The sequence below is a fragment of the Pungitius pungitius genome, chromosome 13, assembly GCF_949316345.1.
Source record: "Pungitius pungitius chromosome 13, fPunPun2.1, whole genome shotgun sequence".
In the NCBI taxonomy this organism is placed as follows: domain Eukaryota; kingdom Metazoa; phylum Chordata; class Actinopteri; order Perciformes; family Gasterosteidae; genus Pungitius; species Pungitius pungitius.
Window position 1 is genome coordinate 5973066 of NC_084912.1, and position 20284 is coordinate 5993349.

The 20284-nt window shown below is 46.8% G+C and overlaps 1 protein-coding gene across 2 annotated transcripts; it reads right to left on the bottom strand.

Moving 5' to 3' along the window:
• Positions 1 to 1676: 1676 nt before the first annotated feature.
• LOC119214515 (protein FAM53B-like) lies at positions 1677 to 19887 on the bottom strand. 2 transcript variants are annotated; one of them, XM_037466319.2, is made up of 5 exons: positions 19735 to 19887; positions 11302 to 11577; positions 10035 to 10089; positions 7954 to 8867; positions 1677 to 2754 (listed from the first exon to the last, which is right to left on the bottom strand). In XM_037466319.2, the coding sequence occupies exons 2-5, from the start codon at positions 11380 to 11382 to the stop codon at positions 2404 to 2406; spliced, it is 1401 nt and encodes a 466-aa protein (XP_037322216.2). In that variant the 5' UTR covers positions 11383 to 11577; positions 19735 to 19887; the 3' UTR covers positions 1677 to 2403. The 2 variants fall into 2 exon arrangements, with proteins under 2 accessions (XP_037322216.2, XP_037322217.2); XM_037466320.2 differs by lacking the exon at positions 10035 to 10089.
• Positions 19888 to 20284: the final 397 nt, after the last annotated feature.

Sequence of the window (20284 nt, forward strand, 5' to 3'; positions counted from 1 at the left end):
ATTTTAGAATGGATGCTCTTTCTAATCTGCTCTTATAGTCAGATTGCATTTCCTTTGGCACCCCCATCTGGTTTTTTGACAACCCGTACGTCAATTTTTCCCGGGGGGGGCCGTCCCCTAAGAACACATAAACTCTCACTGGAGGAGAATGAGCGGCGTCTTAAGAGTCTCAGAAGAAATATTCCTAAGAATAAAGTCAAGATGAAAACCCCACTCAGTAAATACCACATTACTCATAATAAGAATAAGATAAGTGACGTCATTATTCTGTGCTCCTGGGAAGTCTTCAAAGGGTAGTTCAAGTTTTTTTTGCTAACCGCGTAAAACGCAGCTTGCTTTGAAAACACAGCCAATGTTTTCTCACGTGTAATCGAGTCTGTGAGCAGTCCAGGGCGCTGTAAATGTGTGCAGCGCGGCCTTTCCTGCCTCCCTCTCTCCAATGTCCACATATGTCAGCAGCAACTACAATGCTCGCTATTTATAGCGCTTTTACCTCAGATATTAACTCACTCCCCCATTTACCCCGCCACTTCCTGTTAGAGAGGAAATGTGTGTGTGTGTGTGTGTATAGTTCACTGACCTTTGGGACCCGGTGAGCAAGCAGACGGCTGATGATGGCAACGGGATTTTGTGTTTCCAGCCTTTTCTTGTAAAGCCAAAAAAAAGTGAGGCGAGAATAGATGTTTGAGTCTGTTCTTTTTTTTTTTCATCCCCTAAATTCGAGCCCTCTGTCGTTCCTTTCATCAACCCGTCCTCATGTTGCAACATCTAGAGACGGAGAGATAATTTCTTACCAATTGGGAATGAAATAGTAACAGCTGATACAGTTTTGTGGGGCGAGGGACATGTTTTTCAGCAAAAACAAGCACACTTAGTATCCATTTCAGGGCCTTTGACTGTGTGTGTGTGTGTGTGTGTGTGTGTGTGTGCGTGCTGCTGTACGTGTTTGTGTAAGCCAACACCTCGGGGTTGAGATGTCGGAGTTCACCTTCCTTCAAGGCCACGATTTTAAGGAAAAACTGCAACTGGCTGGAATATCCTGTTTTGGAGGTAAACACTGTACTGTAGCCACGGCTCCCCCCTCCCCCCCCGTGTTGGAAAAACAATCCGTCTTATCTCCTCATGTCGGCGTCCAGCTTCCCCGGTGGCCCGTAATCCTGCTGACAGAAGCCTTTAATGCCGCTTCAAAATGCGACACCCACTACTAAGTCTTTCCTATAAAAAAAAAAAAAAAGGTGGCAGGTGCTTGGAGTTGGTTTTTTAGACTTGGACAGACTTAAGACACCCTTTTCTTTCAGTCTGCCAGTCTCGCAGTTTCTCTAGACATCGCTTCCTCCGGTCACTGCTGGGCTGCAGGCCAGGGATACTCCATGTCTAGACTTCCTGCCATGTTGCGCGGGTCTGGTGGGCAACAATAGGGCATCACATGATGTTTACTTAAACTCGCTGTCGTCATCAAGGGTAAGTAAGTTACTAAAAATAAAAGGGCATCAAAAACGCATCCATCAACAATGTGAAAACAATGATCGTGTTTGAGTGAGATTCAGTCTGCAATGTGAAGCAGGAGGTGGGCACAACTCCTAAAGGATATCTGGAAACATTTTGATCTGTCAAAGTTAAATCTGTCATGGTAGAAAGTTTTCCATTAACGAGCTGAAATTAAACCAGACATAACGTGCAGGTTGTACATTTATTTCACTCTGTTAGAGTAAAGGCCTCGTGTTCTTTCTCCTTCACAAACAACTCACACATACAGTTACTTAGAAAAATATACATTGATATTAGAACTGAAAACTTTACAATTTGCATATTAAAGGAACTACCAAATAAAAAGGGTCAGAAAAGGTGGCTTCGATTGAGGCTAGAGAACCGCTAGAGCAAACATCGGGAAGGCACTGTCGTTTTCCGAACGCCACGTAAAGCTTATTGAGCCTACATTCAGCAAAAAGATCAGGTTTTTCACGTGTGCACAAAAGACAAAGAGGACGGTCGAGGGTAAGTCTGTGAGAAGATACGTCTTCGTTTAAAAAAAAAAATAGGCGAGCTTAGCTACTGCTACAGGTTAGCCAACTTTGGAAAGGTCATCAGGTTGGAAAGAAAGTGGGGGCTGTGATTTTTTTTTTTTTTCCCTCTTAAGTCTAACCCTTACTTCCCCACTCCTGAGTTAAGCTGAAAACCCAATTTTTTTTTTTTTTAAGTCACTGCTTTTTGATTGAAACTGTACAAATGTTCAAGGCAAATGTGTCATCAAGAAGGCAACCGTTTACACCGTACTGGGTCCTCTGTCACTTTCCCTCTTCATAACAGCCAACACTTGGTACATTAACCATGTCTAATAACTTTCTACAACAGTCCAGACTAAATCTTTAAATCTTCAGTAAAAAAAACAAAAAACAGTTCAGTTCAGTTCCTCTCAATCTGATCGAGATCGAGCTCTCCCCCGAGCTGGAAAATGTCCCTCCGCGTCCCGCCCTTCCAGAGGGCGCCCTTGCCCCCCGCGGTGCCCTCGGGGGTGCAGGGCCGCGAGTCCACGCTGCAGGCCGAGTCGCTGTCCAGCTCCTCGAAGGAAGAGTCCTCCTCCCCGTCGTCCCCCGCCGCTCCTCTCCGCGACTGCGGCCCCGCCTCGGACGCCGCGGCAGTGAAGTCTGAATCGGGTTGGTGGGAGGAGGGAGGGGGCGGGCCCGGCCAGCCGCCGCCGCCGCCAACGCTGTCGGAGAATCCGGGGCAGCTCAAGCTCTGGAAAGTCTGGCGTTTCTGTATGTGGAGGAGACAAGAGGGGGGGGGCAGTTTGTCTGTGTGCTCACATTCTAGTGTGGGTTCGTCAGCTCAGGGTTTTCCAGGATTTTTCGGTCGGAAAAGTTGAGATTTCGGGTTTGAAGCCGAGAGCTGGCGTTCCCTTTTCGTCACTCCGCGTGGCATCATGTGACCGCGCGGGCACATGACGAGACACACCACTAGACACACGAGCCTCTGAAGAATATACACCAAAAACCCTTCTGACTTTCGGAAAAAATAACAGATGAGTTGCAAACTACAAAATGATCTTGTTTCAAACTTATTTATATTTGCGTAAAACACTGGGAACCGAAACTCAGTGGTTAGGCTATCATGTTCTATCTTGATCTATATGTGAACAACTGCCTGCGTTTTTTTTTTTTTTTTACTTGACCCCGGGGAGGTTTAATTCCCTGAGGTTGTCTTCCATGCTGTCTTTCCACCCTGAAATTCCTGTGTGCAACAAAGAGAGGCGGGCGTGCGGCGCAGTGAAAGGGTTAATGATCTCTGCAGTGCCCCAGCAGCAGATGTTTGAGGCATGGAGGTGAATAGAGATGAGGTTTTCTCTATAGAGCGTCGGTTTACATGACGGACACCTCTAATGTTCCTCCGTGTGTCGGGACATTGCTTTTCCTGTTACAATGAGCTGGGAGTCTCCCTTTCTTAAGTCTCACTTTAGTTCTTTTTAGCTCATTCTTTGACCCGCGCTGATTTAGTATGGTCCCAAAAAAAAAAAAAAAAGAGAAAGAAAATCTATGACACAGGATTTTGGCAGTTTGAAGGTTGGCTCACTTTTGCCGGATTAACTTTACATGTAAGCTGCTCAACCGTGCGATACCTCATCTGCAAATACTTAAAGTGCTCATGAGAGGAGTACGAGGCCTTTTGGGCTTTCGCCGCTACCCAACTGCACTGGAGAAGGGGGATTTCTGAGCCCTCGCTCTCTCGGTTTAACCCCCGGTATTACACACTACTAATCATCACAGCAGAGGAGCAGACGAGAGGAAGGTAGGAAGGAGGGAGTGTGGGGGGAGGGGGGGGGGCAGCTTCTCCACAATATGCTTTCCATAAAACCCACTTGGTGTGGTGGGAGGTTTGGCGGGGCAGGGGTGGGTTTCTGCTTTGTACCCAGCTTTGACTGGGTGTTTTTCCTCCTTTCACTTGAGCAGAACCCCCACCCATATGGACTCACTCACATTTAGGCTCAAGCTTTATGACGATGTGTCTCGCGCATAAGTAGCTGCCGTAGCAGGCACTTGAGCCGGTTACTTTCTCAATCATTTTATGACTACATCATTTGTATTTTAAGGTTGTAATTCTTAAAATTAGTTAAACTAAAGTTAAAGTCACGGGCCCAAACTCAGTAAGTGTTCAGTTCCATGTGATTTGGCAAAGATGTGAGACATGTGTTGACCACTAGGGGCAGCAAACACGCTAAACATGCAGGAGAAGAAGAGCAAGATCGCGGTCCAAATCACATACTTCTTGTTTTTACCTTTTCTACATGCTGCAGCTGTCCAAACAAAGTATATAGTGTTACATTCCGTTTGCATTCATTTGTATGTGCAAATATATATTGTTTTCTAGGCAGAAGGTTATGTCAAATTAGAAATCAGAAAAGCATCCAGTCTTGCATTCATTAGACGACAGTCTGGTTATTTTAGCACACTGCATTTATCTTATTGGGAAAAATACTTTTTTTGAGGCAAACATCCTGTGAGCAGACTCATGGTGTGGTTTTCTTAAAGAAGAGGAAGCTGAAAATGTTCTCTGATGTTGTAAACTGCCAATAAAAAATCTTAAGGTTTCCGGGTTCATAACTTTTAAAGTAAGCCACTATTTTACAACTAAAGTTCATACAAATAAAACTCTTTAATATACATAACTGATATTTATTATTTATGTTAAAGCAAAGTCAACCCAACCAACAACATGGGCACTGAGAGGCAGCTGTTGTGGGAGAAGCACAAGCAAAAGCCAAGAGGCTGGCCATATCCTCCTGATGATTTGAACAAACAACACCCTGCAAAGCACTTAGGTAAACGGGCCGGCTGTGAACTTGAGATACACTCACAAATAAACACATACACGCAGAGATGTGCACACAAACATGCAAAGAAAGAAAGAAGAAAAAAAAAAACACATGTTTACTTGCATTTGTCAGGGTCAGAGTAACAACAACCAGCCACAAACGGCTCCTAAGGAGACATGGAAACAAGACCTCCAGCAGCAAACAACTATAAAACAATGGCGAGGGCAGAGGTGCAGGCAAAGAGAGGAGAACTTAACTCATTCCTGACAACCAGACTACATACTCGCACACTCTTGCATCAATTATCCGTGTTGCTGTCTGTGTCCCCCTTTGTTTGGTCATTTGCATGTGTCCCGCGTTCACTGTACTGCACAGAGAGCACATGGCGGCTAGGTGAATATAAGAGGAAGTTGGGTTTAATGTGAATAAACCCGACAGTGTTTCAAAGGCTACTTGAGGAAAAAAAAATCTAAGATGAATTTGTTTGGATGAATCAAAGACTGAACATTGCACACTGAGCACCTCTGGGACATGTAGCATCCTGCCTTTAGCCTTTAGCGCCGCACCGAAAAGACGCCCACCGAGGTGTCCTCAGGCCCCCGGCGGGGCTTGCCGCTCAGCTGTGATCCCCACGTGTGCTCTCCCAGGAATGGAGAAAGATGGAGATCCAACTTGGGCCACAGAGAAGATATTAATAGAAAGGAGAAAAAAAGGGCAAGGAGTTTGTCTGCCAGCTTCCCTGCAGAAATAATACTCCCTTTCTTCACCCGGGTCATTTCTTACCAGAATGCACAGGCTCACACTCCCCCCCCCCCCCCCCCCCATTTTACCACCCATACTGCACATAACACCGCTAGGCCGACGGCAGCCTGTAATTTGTCTTTAAAATTTATAAGGAGGCAATTTCCTCAAAAGCAGTTTGTTGAGCTCCACCAACATTCTGCAAAGTGACCTACAATCAACAGATAACATTCATCTCCCCCCCCCCCCCCCCTGACAACTCGCACCACCCGCTACACAGAGGAAACAACAAGGTGAAAAGGCAGTCCGGAGAGTGAGCACACGCGGTATTTTTGGGGGGCGGTCGCACGTAACTCCGTGTCGAGGAGTCGAGGTGCGTCCCCAGAATCCCCACCGCCTTCATTGGCGTGTTTTGGAATCTAGAGGGCCAGATTACACCAAGTCCCACTGACAACACCCACCCCAACACCCCCCTCTCACACACACACGCTTATGAACTAGCTAAAGTATGGTGCCACTTCACTTCATAAGGAGGTAAGGTGGTAAGTAAATGGTACATGAAAATGCAATGGCGAGATTTTATTTTCATTTTTCCTTGGGTCTGTGAAATGCTTCAATTGCAGCGGAATGCCTTTGTCAGTTTGAGGAGTGTCGAATGGTGCGATGAAAAGGTTGAAAGGGAGAGAAAGGGTGTGTGGGAAAAGCAGAAATCGTGACACTTAAAGTACACTGGCTTTCAGTCTTCAGTTCACTCATCCAGTTTGACCCAAAACAGCTGTAATTAAACACAAGTCTAACACCAGACATGTGATTTAAATTCTGACAGATAGCTGCAGTTACAATCACGCACCAGCTGCTGCCCGAGGCCTTAACAGACACATTCTGGAGCCAGCACAGCGTCTGCACATCAGGATTTCCCTTTTCTAGACAGTTTGCCATCCACTAGACTCTAGTGACTAGAGCTTTCCCTTAGATATTAGCTTCCTCAACCTGTGAGAGAACGACGAGCATCTTCAACAAGTGCTTCAGCTTGCAAACACAACATTAAGCAAAACAGTAGATATGGAAATAATGCATCCAACCCAACTCTTCTTAACCTTTCAAGTACGTGCAATCTAAGTCGAGAAAGGCGAGAAACGATGCCTCCGTTGACTGCTGGAGCTGCAGTTTAACGTAAAACGGACTCTGTGTGTGTGTGTGTGTGTGTGTGTGTGTGTGTGTGTGTGTGTATCTGTGCATACATCTGTGACTTTCCCCTCTTAGCAATTGGCATGACTGGAGGAAACATGCTCGCTAGGCTTCATTACCGAAGCCTTGTTGATCCAACCCTGGCTAGGTCCTGAGGGTGAATGGCTGGGAACAGAAATCTCCGGGAAGAGGAAGGGAGGGGTAGGGGGATAAATTGATGGTACTTTCTGTTAGGAGAAACCGGAAAATACACATATTTCCGTGACAGGAGGGGAGCTGAAGGAAGGTTTTTATCTGTATGTGCATGAGAGATACGTGGAGCCGAGGAGAGATACTCAGGGATCCGAGTGCACGCTGGATTTGGTGTCAACGCCTCCAGTTGTTGCTAAAAGCTTTATGTAGAATGTCAAAAGTATTCAAAGGATGAGACCGGATGTAAAGAATCCAGATCTTTCAGGGCTCTGTTAAAAACAAACCGAGCACTGCCAAGCATCAAAACAGTAACGGTTCCATTTTAGGGTTTTGGTTGGTCCAGGGTCATTTTTACCCTGTGGCTGCTCCACTGCTTCCTCTGACCTTACGAGAGAACAAACAATCTCTTGTCTTGGGGAGAGCAATTTATAACTCCTCCAAATATCTCATTTATGAAATGAGAGAAGCAGTACTGGGAATGAACGATGGGAATGCAGGGCAGAAGTAAAGAAGAGTAAAGAGGACTTAAAAATGATGGCTGAGGGGTCCAACCATCGGACGGGCTGTTTACCCAACAGAGTAAATGAAATGATGAACCCGAGAGCCAGAGCCTGGCGCCAGGCAGCGTGACCAAACATGAGGAATTCTTCTTCCGTGACACCGCCAGTCGGGGAGGCCTGATTTCACTTAGCCCCCGAAGCTTCGGACCGACGACCCAGAAAACTTAATCCGACTTGATTTAGTCCAGTTGCTGATCAGTTTCACACACGCACAGAGGAAAGGGGAGAGAGACAGAGAGAGAGAGACCTAGAGACCCGTTTTTTGTTGATCTCTCCCCTCCGGCCTCAGAACAAAAAGGCGCGTGTCCGTGTGTTAAAAGCGTAAAACACTAAAGGACCGTGTTGATGTAATCACTGCATTTGAGGGATAGTCAAATTTGTAACTACACGCTTCCAAACTGTTCCGCGAGTTTGTGTGCTTGTCTGTGCACGTCGACCGCTGTGTGTTTGACGTTTCCAACCAACCTGATTCATCTTCGCCAGGTCCAGGGAGGGCCGCGGCTCCTGGGCATCTTCTGGTCTCGGGCGCTTCATGGCCATCTTCTTGTCGTTCAGCACGCAGGGCTGGGACTTGCTCCGAGACAGACGCCCCACGGCCCTGGCTCTCGGGCCGGCTCGCCTCCCCAATTCAGGGGTGGAGTCCGGAGAGCTGGCCTCGGCCTCCTCCCCCTCCTCCTCCTCCTCCTCCTCCTCCCGCTGAAGCTCCGGCAGGCTGATCTGCTCATGGGAGAGCGAGAGGGGCCTGAGGAAGTGGGGATGGCGGGGGGGGTGGTGGTGGTGGTGGTGATGGTGTGAGGACGGAGACGTCGGCGAGACTGGCGAGGCAGTGAATTGAGGGCGCAGGGGCAGCCGCTGGTGGAAGAATGGCAGCTCCGCGGCTCCGTCAGAGGGCACGCTGGAGCGCGAGGGCAGGCTGAAGCTGGAGCTGCGCTGCACGGCGGGCCGGTGGCCGCTGGAGAAACCCGCCGCTCCCCGAACGCTCCCCCCGCTGTGGCACCGTCGCTTCTCCACCGTCGTCCACACCCGGGAGCCTTGGGGCCTCCAGGGCGACCGGAAGCCGGCGAGCTCATCGGAGAACGACAGGGAGCGGCACTGGCGTTTGCTCGGGGGTGCCGCGGGAGCTTGGCAGGTGGCAGTAGTGGTGCGTTCGGCAGTGGTGGGCGTGGCGGGGCAGCCGGGGGTGGTCGTGCGGCCGTTGCCTAGGCTCAGGTCTCTTATCAGGCTGGTGATTGCCGTGGCGCTGCCCGGCTCCTTGGCCCAGTGCCAGCCCCCCGGCTCGGGCATCGCACCCCACAGGCTCTCCAGACTGGCACCGGGCTGGCAGGGAGCTCTCTGCTGGATGGCACAGCTTTGCCCCAGGTCCAGCCACCTATCTGCCTCTGCAATATTTAAAAACACACAAATTCATTCTCATTGATCCTTTTTGTATGTGACAAAGCAGACCTTTCAGCACGTTGACCTCGGCGAGATTAATTCTAGCTCAAATGAAAAGTCAGGAAGGAACATTTAATGCTCAACCACGTGGACGCCAAAGGCTCAAGACAAACAGAAGTGAGGTTAAGGCAAGAGGGAAATGTTGCTGAGGGATAAGATGGAGATGACTACCTAAAGCCTGAAACTAAAAACAGCCGATTCCAAAAACTTGATCTACATATTACGAAAAGGAAAATCAGCCCGAGAACCAGTTGGTAAGTGACTCCCACTAGTCCAGTTGTTAGCAAAATAAGCTTTGCAAAGCCGCATGACTTGCCAGCTATTTCCCCATCTGCACAAAAGAGTCTATCACAAAGCTGTGGGAGATAATACACCTACAGTAAAGTGCCATGTGGTCATGTCGTGAATCTATTGAAGCTTTTGGCAAAAAGGGCCCCTTGCTGATCCAAATTCCCGTCCTTTCTCGATGCTTTTCTCTACTTTTGGCACGCTCTCGCACAGACTTGTGGACGGAAATCATTGTTTTGGGCGGACAAACAATGTACGGGGGCGGCAGTGACGACCTGACAGGAATGTCTTGACAAAGAGAGAAAGGGGATGAACTTCAAAAGGGCATCCTTTGAAAGCAAGATACAAAGTGTTGAACTCACAAGACATCCCGGACAGTATCTATGTCAACACTAACAGGATAGCGGGGGTGTCGATCGGCAGTAGCATGTTTTTTAACACATTAATGCAACACAAACAGAGCGAAAGGGGAAAACGTTGACATAGGCAACAGCATATTCAATTATAGACACTCCCATGAGAGTTGTGTGCAACGTTGTGTGGAGGCAGGTGCACCATGATCATGAGGGGAGGGGGGGGGGAAGGGGGTTTAAAAGAAAAAGGGAGAAGTGTAACAGTAGCAGAGACGGGTATAGTGGAGGTGGGTGACTTTGATGGTTCAATTTAACAAGGGGTTAGAGGTGCAATTTATTCTGCTGTTACATTGGTGAAATCATGTGAAGACAAAAGGACCCCACCACCCACGGATACTGTCTAGATCTTTGGTGAATGCATTTGCAAAAGAAGGAAAGACACGCAGAGAGACATAAACAGAGATCACCCACCCACGGTTCCACGGGAGAGGAGGGTGGTCCCTTTGCTCATGCTGTGGAACTTAGGCTGTGGAGGACAGGCAAACATTCAAACATTTTCCTATTGAAAAAAAGGGCAGCGTTGCAGATTTTACTTCACTGCATTTATTGCACACCTATTATAAGTTACCTTGCAGTTTAGGATTTTAAAAACTATAATGAGACCATGATGCAATGCTATGCAGATTAAAATACCCAATGCTGCAAATGAATCTACCGAGCTCAACAGTACAGTCAATGTAACATTACCTTATACTAGGTTACTTCAGGTGTCATTAAGAGTCTCCATGTTTAATGTTTAAACACATTTATTTACCAATTCACTAATGAAGTCATTACCAAAACAAAAAAAAGATGTGTTCCATTATACAAAGCGTAGAATCCACAATAAAGGCTCCTGTTTTGGAAGTCACTGCTCCAACACAAGGTGTTTAAGAATCTCGCGGCCTTGTTTAGGACTGAGGGTGAAATGGAGCTTGAGAGCGACAGGGCGGTTTGCAGCGATGCAGGCGTTTTACAGGACAAGTTGCTGTGAGGCGGGCGCTGATGTTGCAAAAGGCAAAGCTCTTGAATTACCGCTCCGTCTACGTTCAAACCCTCAACTGTCTGGTCACGAGCCGTCAGTCACGAGCGAGCAAACGGACGAATGAGCTCAGACGTCCACAGATGGCTGAATGGATAGTTTGAAGCGAAGCGCTACATTAGATGTAGATACCAGGCCTGTTGACCTGCATGCTGATAATGACCACCTGGACTTTTCGTACCAACGGTGCATATAAAAAAGGAAATCATCTGATCATCTTCGGGCTTTTGCGTTAACTTCTCCCGTCTGAAGGTCTGCTGCATTTTAAGTCACAACAATTTAAATAAGCAAAATCATTTGCCTTCCAAGACGGTCAAATTGACATGTTAACTGACACACCTAGCTAACATCCCCATTCAAAAAGACTTGTGAGATGCCACATGTTACATGCAGTGGGTCCGACTGTCCTAAAAGTGTTATTAAATATAAATAGCCAACACAGAATTATCATTCTGGTGCACTGTGTAGCCTTAAGGTGAGTAAATGCGTCCTCGTCACGTACTGATGGAATATAATCGGTGTCGCCCATTTACTTTGCCGTGTGAAACACGTGGTTAAGACAGTATTTCCCGTAAAGACTCTTTGTAGCTCTTTCCCGGGCCACAACTGGTTTGCTTTGCGGTTAAATTCCCCCAAAAAGGTTGAGTTTCCTCTTACCGGCCGTCTCTCGGTGTTGTTGGACCTCACATCATCGACACCCTTCTTCTTTTCCAGTGTTTTCAAGAAAATGATCACCATGGTAACGCGCAGGTCTGCTCCAGTGTGCTGGGATCAGGGAGAAGGCCACAGGCGGCCATCTCAGACGAGGGTGCAGGCGAGACGGGGCATTTGGGAGAAGCAGGCCGCCGCTGAGCGACCTCCCATCTGCAGAGCGAGCTCCTAAGTGGTGTGACGGAGGCAAGGAGAGCGTCTCAACACACGTCAAGCCGATCCCTGTGTTGACAGAAAAAGGGAAGAGAAGGAATTAGCATTCGACTGAAAGTGGGTGCATCTCCAGAACACAACAGAGAGAGCATTGCAACACGTGCAATTTCAACTTTGCCCAACTGCTTCCCGCTGGTATTAAAGTTGGACGGAAGAAAAGCAACCTTGTTGAGCGTGTGTCAGCCCGAGGGACAAGACGAGCAGTGGCTTTCATACTTCAACCGAGTACTGCAATATTTACTGAAGATAACATTCTGATAAACAGCTCATATGGATTCCTATTAGTATGCACAATCCAGTACTGCCCTTGCAAACTGGAGTTCCTGTTTTACATGCTGCTAAGACCAGACGGACGACACAAACAATAACATAGTACCCCTACTTTTACATGCTTTTGCTTATTATTGTGTATGGAGAACAGGAATTCCTACCCAGATAACTTTACTACTTTTTGCAGAATTTCACTACTGACAAAGTTGAGAAATGGAGAGAGCTGACATGGTTTTTCCATTCAGCATTTTAACCAACCGTACACTTACAGCAACGTAACCACACAGTTCTCCATATAGCTCAGTGCCTATAAAACTACCGTCTCTGTCAAACAAAACACGCTGCCATATGACAAACCGTTTCCATAACCCTGTAAATAAGGCAGCATTTGTGCTCGTCAACAGAACCTGAATCTAAACATGCTGTGAGAGAGAGAGACAACACAAACTCTTAAAACACTTGGGAGTTATATGACAGGCAGATGGTTCACATGCTCCATCTTGTCATATCGGCTCTAATTAGTCTCTCGTATGATGCTCGACGCATGGGAAAGATCTCGCTAAGTGACGGGAAGGTCCAGTTCGGCTTGATTTATATAGAAAAAGGAGGAATGCTGTGGTGACCTCGTTAGCCAACCACCAAACACGCTGACAGCATGCGATTAGAGAGTACCAGCGTGGCTCAGATCCTACTCCCAATCAACTGGCGGCTAATGACATCGTTCGGCCTGCGGACACATGAAGAAATGGATCTCACGGACTTATCCTGCTTGTGTAACATGTGGTTTCATGTTAAGCACGGGCGGTTGCCCTTTTATACCTTGCTTTTAGATAAGACAAGTGTGCACTTGCTGTTGAATCAGTTTTGTGGGACAGTAACTTGTGCAACCCCCCCCCCCCTAAAAAAAGGACACATCTTCAAAGAAAAAGATTTGTTGTTACAAACTTTGATACAAAAACTGTTTAACCAGTTTATTCATGTGTTATTACTTAATACTGTGTAATCGCTATCCCCTTCCTCTCCTTCAGCCCCATGACTAAGGGAGGACTATAAAAGGTTTTACGTAGGCCCGCCTCAAACCAACTGCTAGCATATGACTTCCATTATCTCCATTTATCCCAGAGAGTCAGTAGAGCACAACTGGGCCTCCGCTAGAGTAGCTGGTGTTGGGCGTCCCGGGAGAGCCCATTGTTCTTCTCAATCAGTTTGGCAGATTGCAAAGCTGATTGGGACTGACACACACACAACAACAACAAAAAAAGGGGAGCGGCGATATGGCAAGATCTGCGCCAGTGTTGATGAGCGTGAAGGTCAAGGTTGTCACGGCGTGCCGTTTGACTGAAGCGAGACCAGTTCCACCGGCGCTCAAAAGAAGTACCTCGACCTCGGTGAGAAGGCGCGCGTGTGTTTGTGCATGCGTCTACGCTAACCTGCGCGTGTGTGCGTGTGTGTGTAGGGACTGGCAAGCGGGGTCATGGGAGAGGGCAGATCGAGTGTGAATTCGACACTGGAGCCATGCTTACCTAATGAACCGACTCCCGTGATGGGGAAACCAGAGCTTAATGGAGAAAGAGAGAGAGAGAGAGAGAGAGAGAGCTGCAGCGACTCCACTAATCAGATCATATTTTTACTACTTGAAGTGAGTCGTTTAGTTGGCTACATCCCACTGTTGCGGTCACGCGGAAGAAAATCCAGGATGAGATCAGTTTGCGGGACACCTCGCCTACGAGTACTCGTTACAATCGTACACAAATCATTTAAATAAATAAAGATGTCGAATAAAACATGCGTGCTGGATGTGCTACTTCTCCCTTGAGGTTGGTTTAATTGAAACAACTACCAGGTTTTTGCAGTTAAAGATGGATAGCGGCCCAGTAAGTCAGGATCTGGAGTAAGACGAATTCCTGTCATCATCTCCAAATCATACGAGTCCACTGAGATGTCACGTTGTTATCGTGTATTTGTCACTTTACATTTGATACTAGCACTAAGCTGAAGAACACCGTAAACCCAAAAGAGAAACCATGATGTTGTTCGGACCAATAAAACATTCTATGTTCAGCAACGTGAGGTTGACGCCCTCACTGGGCTGATATCTATTGGTAATTTAAGTCAGACTTGCTGCACGCTGGGGTGCAGACAGCAGCTCTTGGCTCACAATAGCCAGTGACTCAGGAGGGCACTAGAGAGGGCAGCTAGGATAATATGGCTCTTTGCCCAGGCGGTGATTTGTACAGGCAGATGAATAGAAGCCCACTCCGGGCCCCTCCTAAGGTTTGTGTGACTGGGTGTTTGGTGTCCATCACCAATTGGCTCTGGGTACTGCATACTTGTGCCGAGCGCGTCTGGTGTCAAGACTTTGATCGGTGGCCGAGAGAAACCAACTGATTTCACAGCAACGAATAAACGACGATGACCGAACCAAGCCTACACTGCATGTTCGATACGAGCAACACATTGTGTGAATTTCAGATTTTTTTTATTTCTATTTTGAGACGGTCACGTGTTAGTGATGAATTGAAATTTGAAGAGTTTTCTCTATTCGGGCCTCTATTGCTAGAACCCATCTTGTGCTGCAAGACGCTGGACTTTGGCATTTGCTTTGTGCTTTAGATATGGCCATTGGAACCATGATAAGAAAACATCAAAGGTTTTGCATAGTCAGGTTTTTTTGTCGTCTCGCCCTAATGAAAGTAAAAGCCATTCTTTTGTGAAAGTGTGTATTGTTAATTCATGGGGAACACACAGCCACCCTTCTCTCATATAATGAGATTAATGAGATGGGGGTCATAAAAACGGTGCCAGGGAGGTCAAGACATACCACTGAATCCTCTGGCCATCACCCTAGTACCCAGCGGCACAGAAAGACTAGCCAAAAACAACACGCCGCCACACCGCTGGATATTCACGAGGGCATAAATAAGGAGGAGCTCATTCAGTGAAACGCTGAGCTTTGTTAGTAGTCAGGATGAGGCCTCCTGTTACAGATTGGTGACATAACAGTGACCGCCGCATGCATACAACATTTAAAGTTCCTGTTGGCGATCAAGGAAATCATTTGCCTCATTTTTTTTTTTACATTGGAATGGGAGTGTTTTACCTAAAATAACAACTCTGCTGTGAAAACAAAGGCAGACGATCAAAAGACCTGATTAAAACTTTTAGCCCTATTCTCAACAAAAGTCAAACCTGAAAGTCCAGTTTGGCTCAGTTGGCATGAAGACACACAACAATAAATGCGAATATGCGAGCAGACTTCCCTTTACAGGGGTTGTTCTTCCCTTGTGGTCACATGCGGCTGCTGATCTGGGTGTGGAGCACACTGACTTTATTACCACATACGAGCGAGACGAACGCAAGTCATATCCACCAAGCGTTGTGACACAGTTGAGTTCATAGGAAATGCCTCGTTGGCAACCCACATTACACCCCAACATAATCCCCCCCCCCCCCTCCCAAGTAAATAGTGTGCAAGCTTTCTTGTGAACCAGGGAATGGATTGGAACGCCCACCCCAGCTCACGTATGAGAGCTGCAGGACGGGGGGGGGGGCTAACGTGAAACATACCCATTGTGCTGAGGTGAAATCCGTTGAAGGTTCCGCAGATATTGCTTGGGGGGCTAGTTTCTCTTGGACTTCTTTTTCATAATACCGTTGCTAAGTAGTACAGTGTCGATGAGTTGTATAGGTAGCCGTGGCAACCAAATACAAAACAGAAGATAACAGTGACAACTAGTGACGTGAACGAGGCCGACATCAAACAGACAGCGGAGTAAAATTTGAACAGCTCATCATTTCTCCATCAGTCCTCGTGTGTTTGTTGTAGGAAGCTGGACTTTTGAACAAGCCCTGTTTGCCGAGCTGCAGCACAGTGACATGCGACCTGCAGACACAACACAGCGTCACTAGTTAGGCAGCCTGAAATGTATTCGGGCCCTGTGTCTTAAGAAGCTCGACAGGCGTAGGATCAGGTGTTTCGGTTTGAGCAAAGGGAGCAATGGGGCCTCTTGCCCCCTGGGGTGACCCTTGCATGCCACGACTCTCCATACATCAGGTACCCCACTAATTACACTACCCACCCACCACCCCCACCCCATCAATCCCAGCCTTTCCGCCTGTGCTTTCTTCCATTATCCGTGAGTGCCTGTTCTGTTCTGTGCACACTAACCAGAGCCCTAATCCATGAGGGATACATTACATGCGAGCTTCCAGCGCTGCCAGCAATCCCCTGCAACCGATCAGCTTTGTAATGGTGACCAGTCCTGCGTTGTGAAAGAAATTGATGTTGTACAGATTGTCGCTACTAATCAACTAATGAATCCACATCACTGGCGTTACGTAGTGTCATGCTCACGTAGCACGGGGGTTGTTAAGGGCAGGTTGAAAGAGCGAAAGGGCCGGGAGAAAAAGGAGAAGAAAAAAGAAAAAATATTTGTAGCATTCAAACCGGTCTATTCATTCATTAGGGTGCTCAGCTCACATGGGTTGCATGGGTTCAATATGTGAAAGACAAGTGAAGGTCTGTTGTTTTGTTGCTATACATATATACACACATGTATACACTGATCCTACATCCTGACATTCTGCAGATACATGGTTTTTAATATTGCTGGTGTTCGGCCTGGAGCAGACGTTTAGAGTGTCATGCAGGTGTATGAGGAGCATGCCGAGGGACTCAACCCCAACTGCTGACATCAAATAAGACCACAGAGGCCTAGAGCCGGCGACAGCTGTGACAATGTCGCCACGATAATTAACCTTATTCTTGCAAGCAAGATTTTCATGACACTTTCCTGTGCTGCACAAAAAAACCCACTTTTGGAGGATGTTACACATTCACTTCTAGCTTTTGTATGATGAAAGGCCATTGAAGTTGACTTAATGAAGTTCCATTACTTGTACAGGACCGTAGAAAACAAGGACTGGAAATACAGGATGGATGTGTCAAAGGCCAAAGCTTTTAATTCTGTTGGGGGATTGTTTCACAAGACCGGATCTACAGAAAATCTAACCTCAACATGAACGTGATGTAGTTTGAAGCTTTTATGAGGGTTGACACTTTGAGGCAAATCTAAAGCAGCTCAGGAAAAAAAAATGAACAGAGATGCAGACAAAACTAAGACCTAGAGGGTATTTCATCACTACTTCGGTAAAAAAAGCAGCATATTCCTTTTAACTTAGGATGCTTCCCTACTAATTGCATGAATAGGAAAACCACCATGGATTGTGTTGATGGGAGCCTTCCTATTTTGTCCCAGAATGCTTTTCATCTCTAAGTAGAGTGTGGTGCCTGTCTTTGGGGGTTGGGGAAGTGCTTCTCTGGTCTATGCGAGAATGCCTCCCTCTTCTTTTCAGCTGCAGGTCGTAGGCCCTGTGGGCATTGAGACGCCAGAGCTACGAGTCTATCATTAGGACGGAATATACAAAACGGAGAAAAACAGGTATGCACTGACAACATGAAATAGTAAAGTACTCGCTGAAGCCAGGTCTTATGAGGATCAGTGTGTCTGAAGCAGAAGCAGTTATGATTGCAAATTGCAGAGAAGAAAGGGAAGCTTCTCAAATGAATGGAAAGTAGCATGGAGGCACACACGGGCATAGCCAGCAATCCCTTTCTTCGAGCTTTGCATAATGCCCCCGGCTGGACAACAAGTGAAAGGAAGAGAGCCGCAGCAACAGCAAACGGTTTTTCCTTCACCTTGCTGGCAACAACGGGGGAAAAAAAAAAGAAGTGAAATTGAAATGTGGGGAAATTCAAAAAAAAGAGAAAAAGTGCGACGCTGTCAGTGTTTGTGTGGGTGGACTGAGGTAGAGTTGTACACACAGAATGGACCAGCGGCTCGCTCAGCAGACAGCTGCCCGCGGACAGAATGGACCTCTAATAGGGCCCTTCGCCTGCAACACAAAGACATTGCAAATGTGCGCGTCTTAAGCACACACTGGAGTGCGGGGCGATCCCCAACCAGCCTTAATTGCATCCATAAATTATGTCTATAGTACGTCTAAAACAAGTCTGCAGACCAACAATGCCAGACCTGCTGCCGAGTACAATCCAGTGCATAAAAGTTGTGCTTCACATGAAACATTAAAGCAAAAAGTGATTTTTTTATACAGTTGGTCATCAAATAATTCCACATTCAAATATTAGATTTTAGACTATATTTACACTACTCAAAGGGTACTGCATAGCCGGTGGATTTATGCCAACATCAAACCAATGCGCATTATGAATTTGAAGTCACATTTTATTGATTATTGATTTTGTGGAAAACTGATTTTCCAAGTATCAACAGGAGGTAACCCTAAAAGCAATAACACAAACACATTAGCAAGGTCACCTGATGAGTGCAATTGGCCTGAAGACACTAATCTTTAGGCCGCTGTGAGACAGGTTAATTTGACCCTTCCTTCCAGCAGTGTTGCATTTTACGTTAAATCAAAACTAGGTGTGGTCGTCATCATGTTCTTCCCAAAAGGCAGATCGGGAATACTCTCTGATCCTAACTTGTGTTTGTGAGGCATGTATCAACATCCTCTTTGTAATTAGACACCAGAGATGAAATTCACTTCCTACGACTTGAGCTACACTTTGCATTTGTTGAACGCCCTGTTTTGAGCAGGATTCTTAAGTCAAAAGCAATTCACTTTGTGTTGAAGCCTAGTGGAGGACAACGTATGGATACATTCAATTGAGGCCCCCGGCCGTACCAAACCAGTTCTTCGTGGTATTGTGTTTATGGCGTCCACAAACATAAACCAACTGCCCTGCAATATTAGGGAGGGTGAACATAAGCGAGAGAGCTACTTCCTAACCCACAAAGAAAAGGAAACACTGACAAATAAGAAGCTTTGTGGGTCGCTGCACTAATCGAGGCAATGAAGTAGTTTGAACTCTCTGCTGTGGTTAAAGACACTAACACATCCGCACGCATAAAGATTACTGACTTCACTTGTGTTCTTAGAAGTATCTTATTAACACGTGGGGGCTCACTTTCAGTTTCATACATGTGTACTAGCGTGCATTTGGTATCGCAGCATTTGGTGTCATAGCACTGGACCATAAACGCATTAATGGGACTTTCACTAAATTTGAGGAGGAACAAAGAGGCTCATTGTTTTGAACCTCCTCGGCATAAAGGACCATGGTACATGCTCTGAAAAAGCGCAAACGTCAGCTATGACGGATCACAATCTCAGGAGTAAACCATCATCTAAATGCATGGTGGAGATTGGCGAGGGAGAGGGAGCCTCATGGCTCAGAGCACTCACGCTTGCCCTCAATGTCTCCTCACAGGTTGTGGCAAGGAGCCATATGTCAATATGAGCTGCAACCACACTGCCCCTCTGCACCTACACCACAGGTACTCTATGTAACACCAGCCTGGGCTTTATTACCATGGATGAGTGATTTTCTTTTAAGTGTGTGTGTGTGTGTGAGAGAGAGGAGAGAGGGGGGGGGGGGCTCTCGCTCACATAGCTTTGTTAATGTGTGCAGCCTATTAATGCAGCAACAGGTTGGTCAGACTTGGACGAGCAAACTGGGACTCAGTAGTAAACTCGGCAAAAAGCTGATTTTGTCCAGAATTGTTGTCTTAAGCTGGAGGGGATAATGTGACACCCACACAAGAGGGCTGGCGTTACTTGGGCCGATAACTACACTGTGCCTAAACCAGATCAAAAAGACTCAATGGAATAATTCAACGAAAACAAAGACAGTCCTGTTTTCTGTTTTATGGCCCAGAGTAACATAGCAATGTTGTCACCTAACGTGTTTCATTGCAAACCCCATCACGAGCGGCCAAAGTGACGTAAAACGTAAAACAACACAAAACACAACGATGCACGCCTCATCACCGTTATAACGATCCTTTGTATCCGGACAAAACTCGTTATTACCTGGCCAGCAAAAGACTCCCCTCGACGTTAAGTCATCTTCGACCAAAGCCCAAAGTCAGGAAGATTCACTAAAGTTTCTTTCGCAGCCGCCTGGTGCGCGTGGCCAGTGCGGGACTGAGCCGGACTGCGAGCAGCTGTGAGCCCACTGCTGCTCTCAGCCTTCAGCATTGATTTCTAACAATATGCGCGTTGGGACGAACCATGTGGCCGGAGGGGGGCGGGGGGGCGCGGGGGGGAATAGTTGACAGCTAGTAAACGTTTTCAGCAACTTCAGTTAGTGTATTACTGTGCGTTTTAGTCATTAAAGCAGTGTTATGAAGTGACGATAAAGAATCGTTTAAGGCTGTGCTGTGACAAGGCGCAAAAGCTTTATTTAAATGAGTCACCCCCGTCTCATCCGAGTTGGTATGTTCCGCTACGGTGCTGCCTGAGGTATTTACAACAGCTCTCCTACTTTCTAGTATTATGTTTTTCATTCTTGTCTTTTAAGGAAATAGGCTGTTACATCCCAGTTCTATGGGAAAGCTCGTGGATAATTAACCAACGAAGA

Bases quoted from the DNA above. Each gene is read 5' to 3' on its own strand.
- LOC119214515 (XM_037466319.2), bottom strand. From the start codon at position 11,382: ATGGTGATCATTTTCTTGAAAACACTGGAAAAGAAGAAGGGTGTCGAT. The intron at 10,090-11,301 runs GTAAGAGGAAAC...TGTCCTCCACAG, and splicing joins ACAACACCGAGAGACGGCCG to CCTAAGTTCCACAGCATGAG. The intron at 8,868-10,034 runs GTGGGTGATCTC...TAAATATTGCAG, and splicing joins CCTCTCCCGTGGAACCGTGG to AGGCAGATAGGTGGCTGGAC.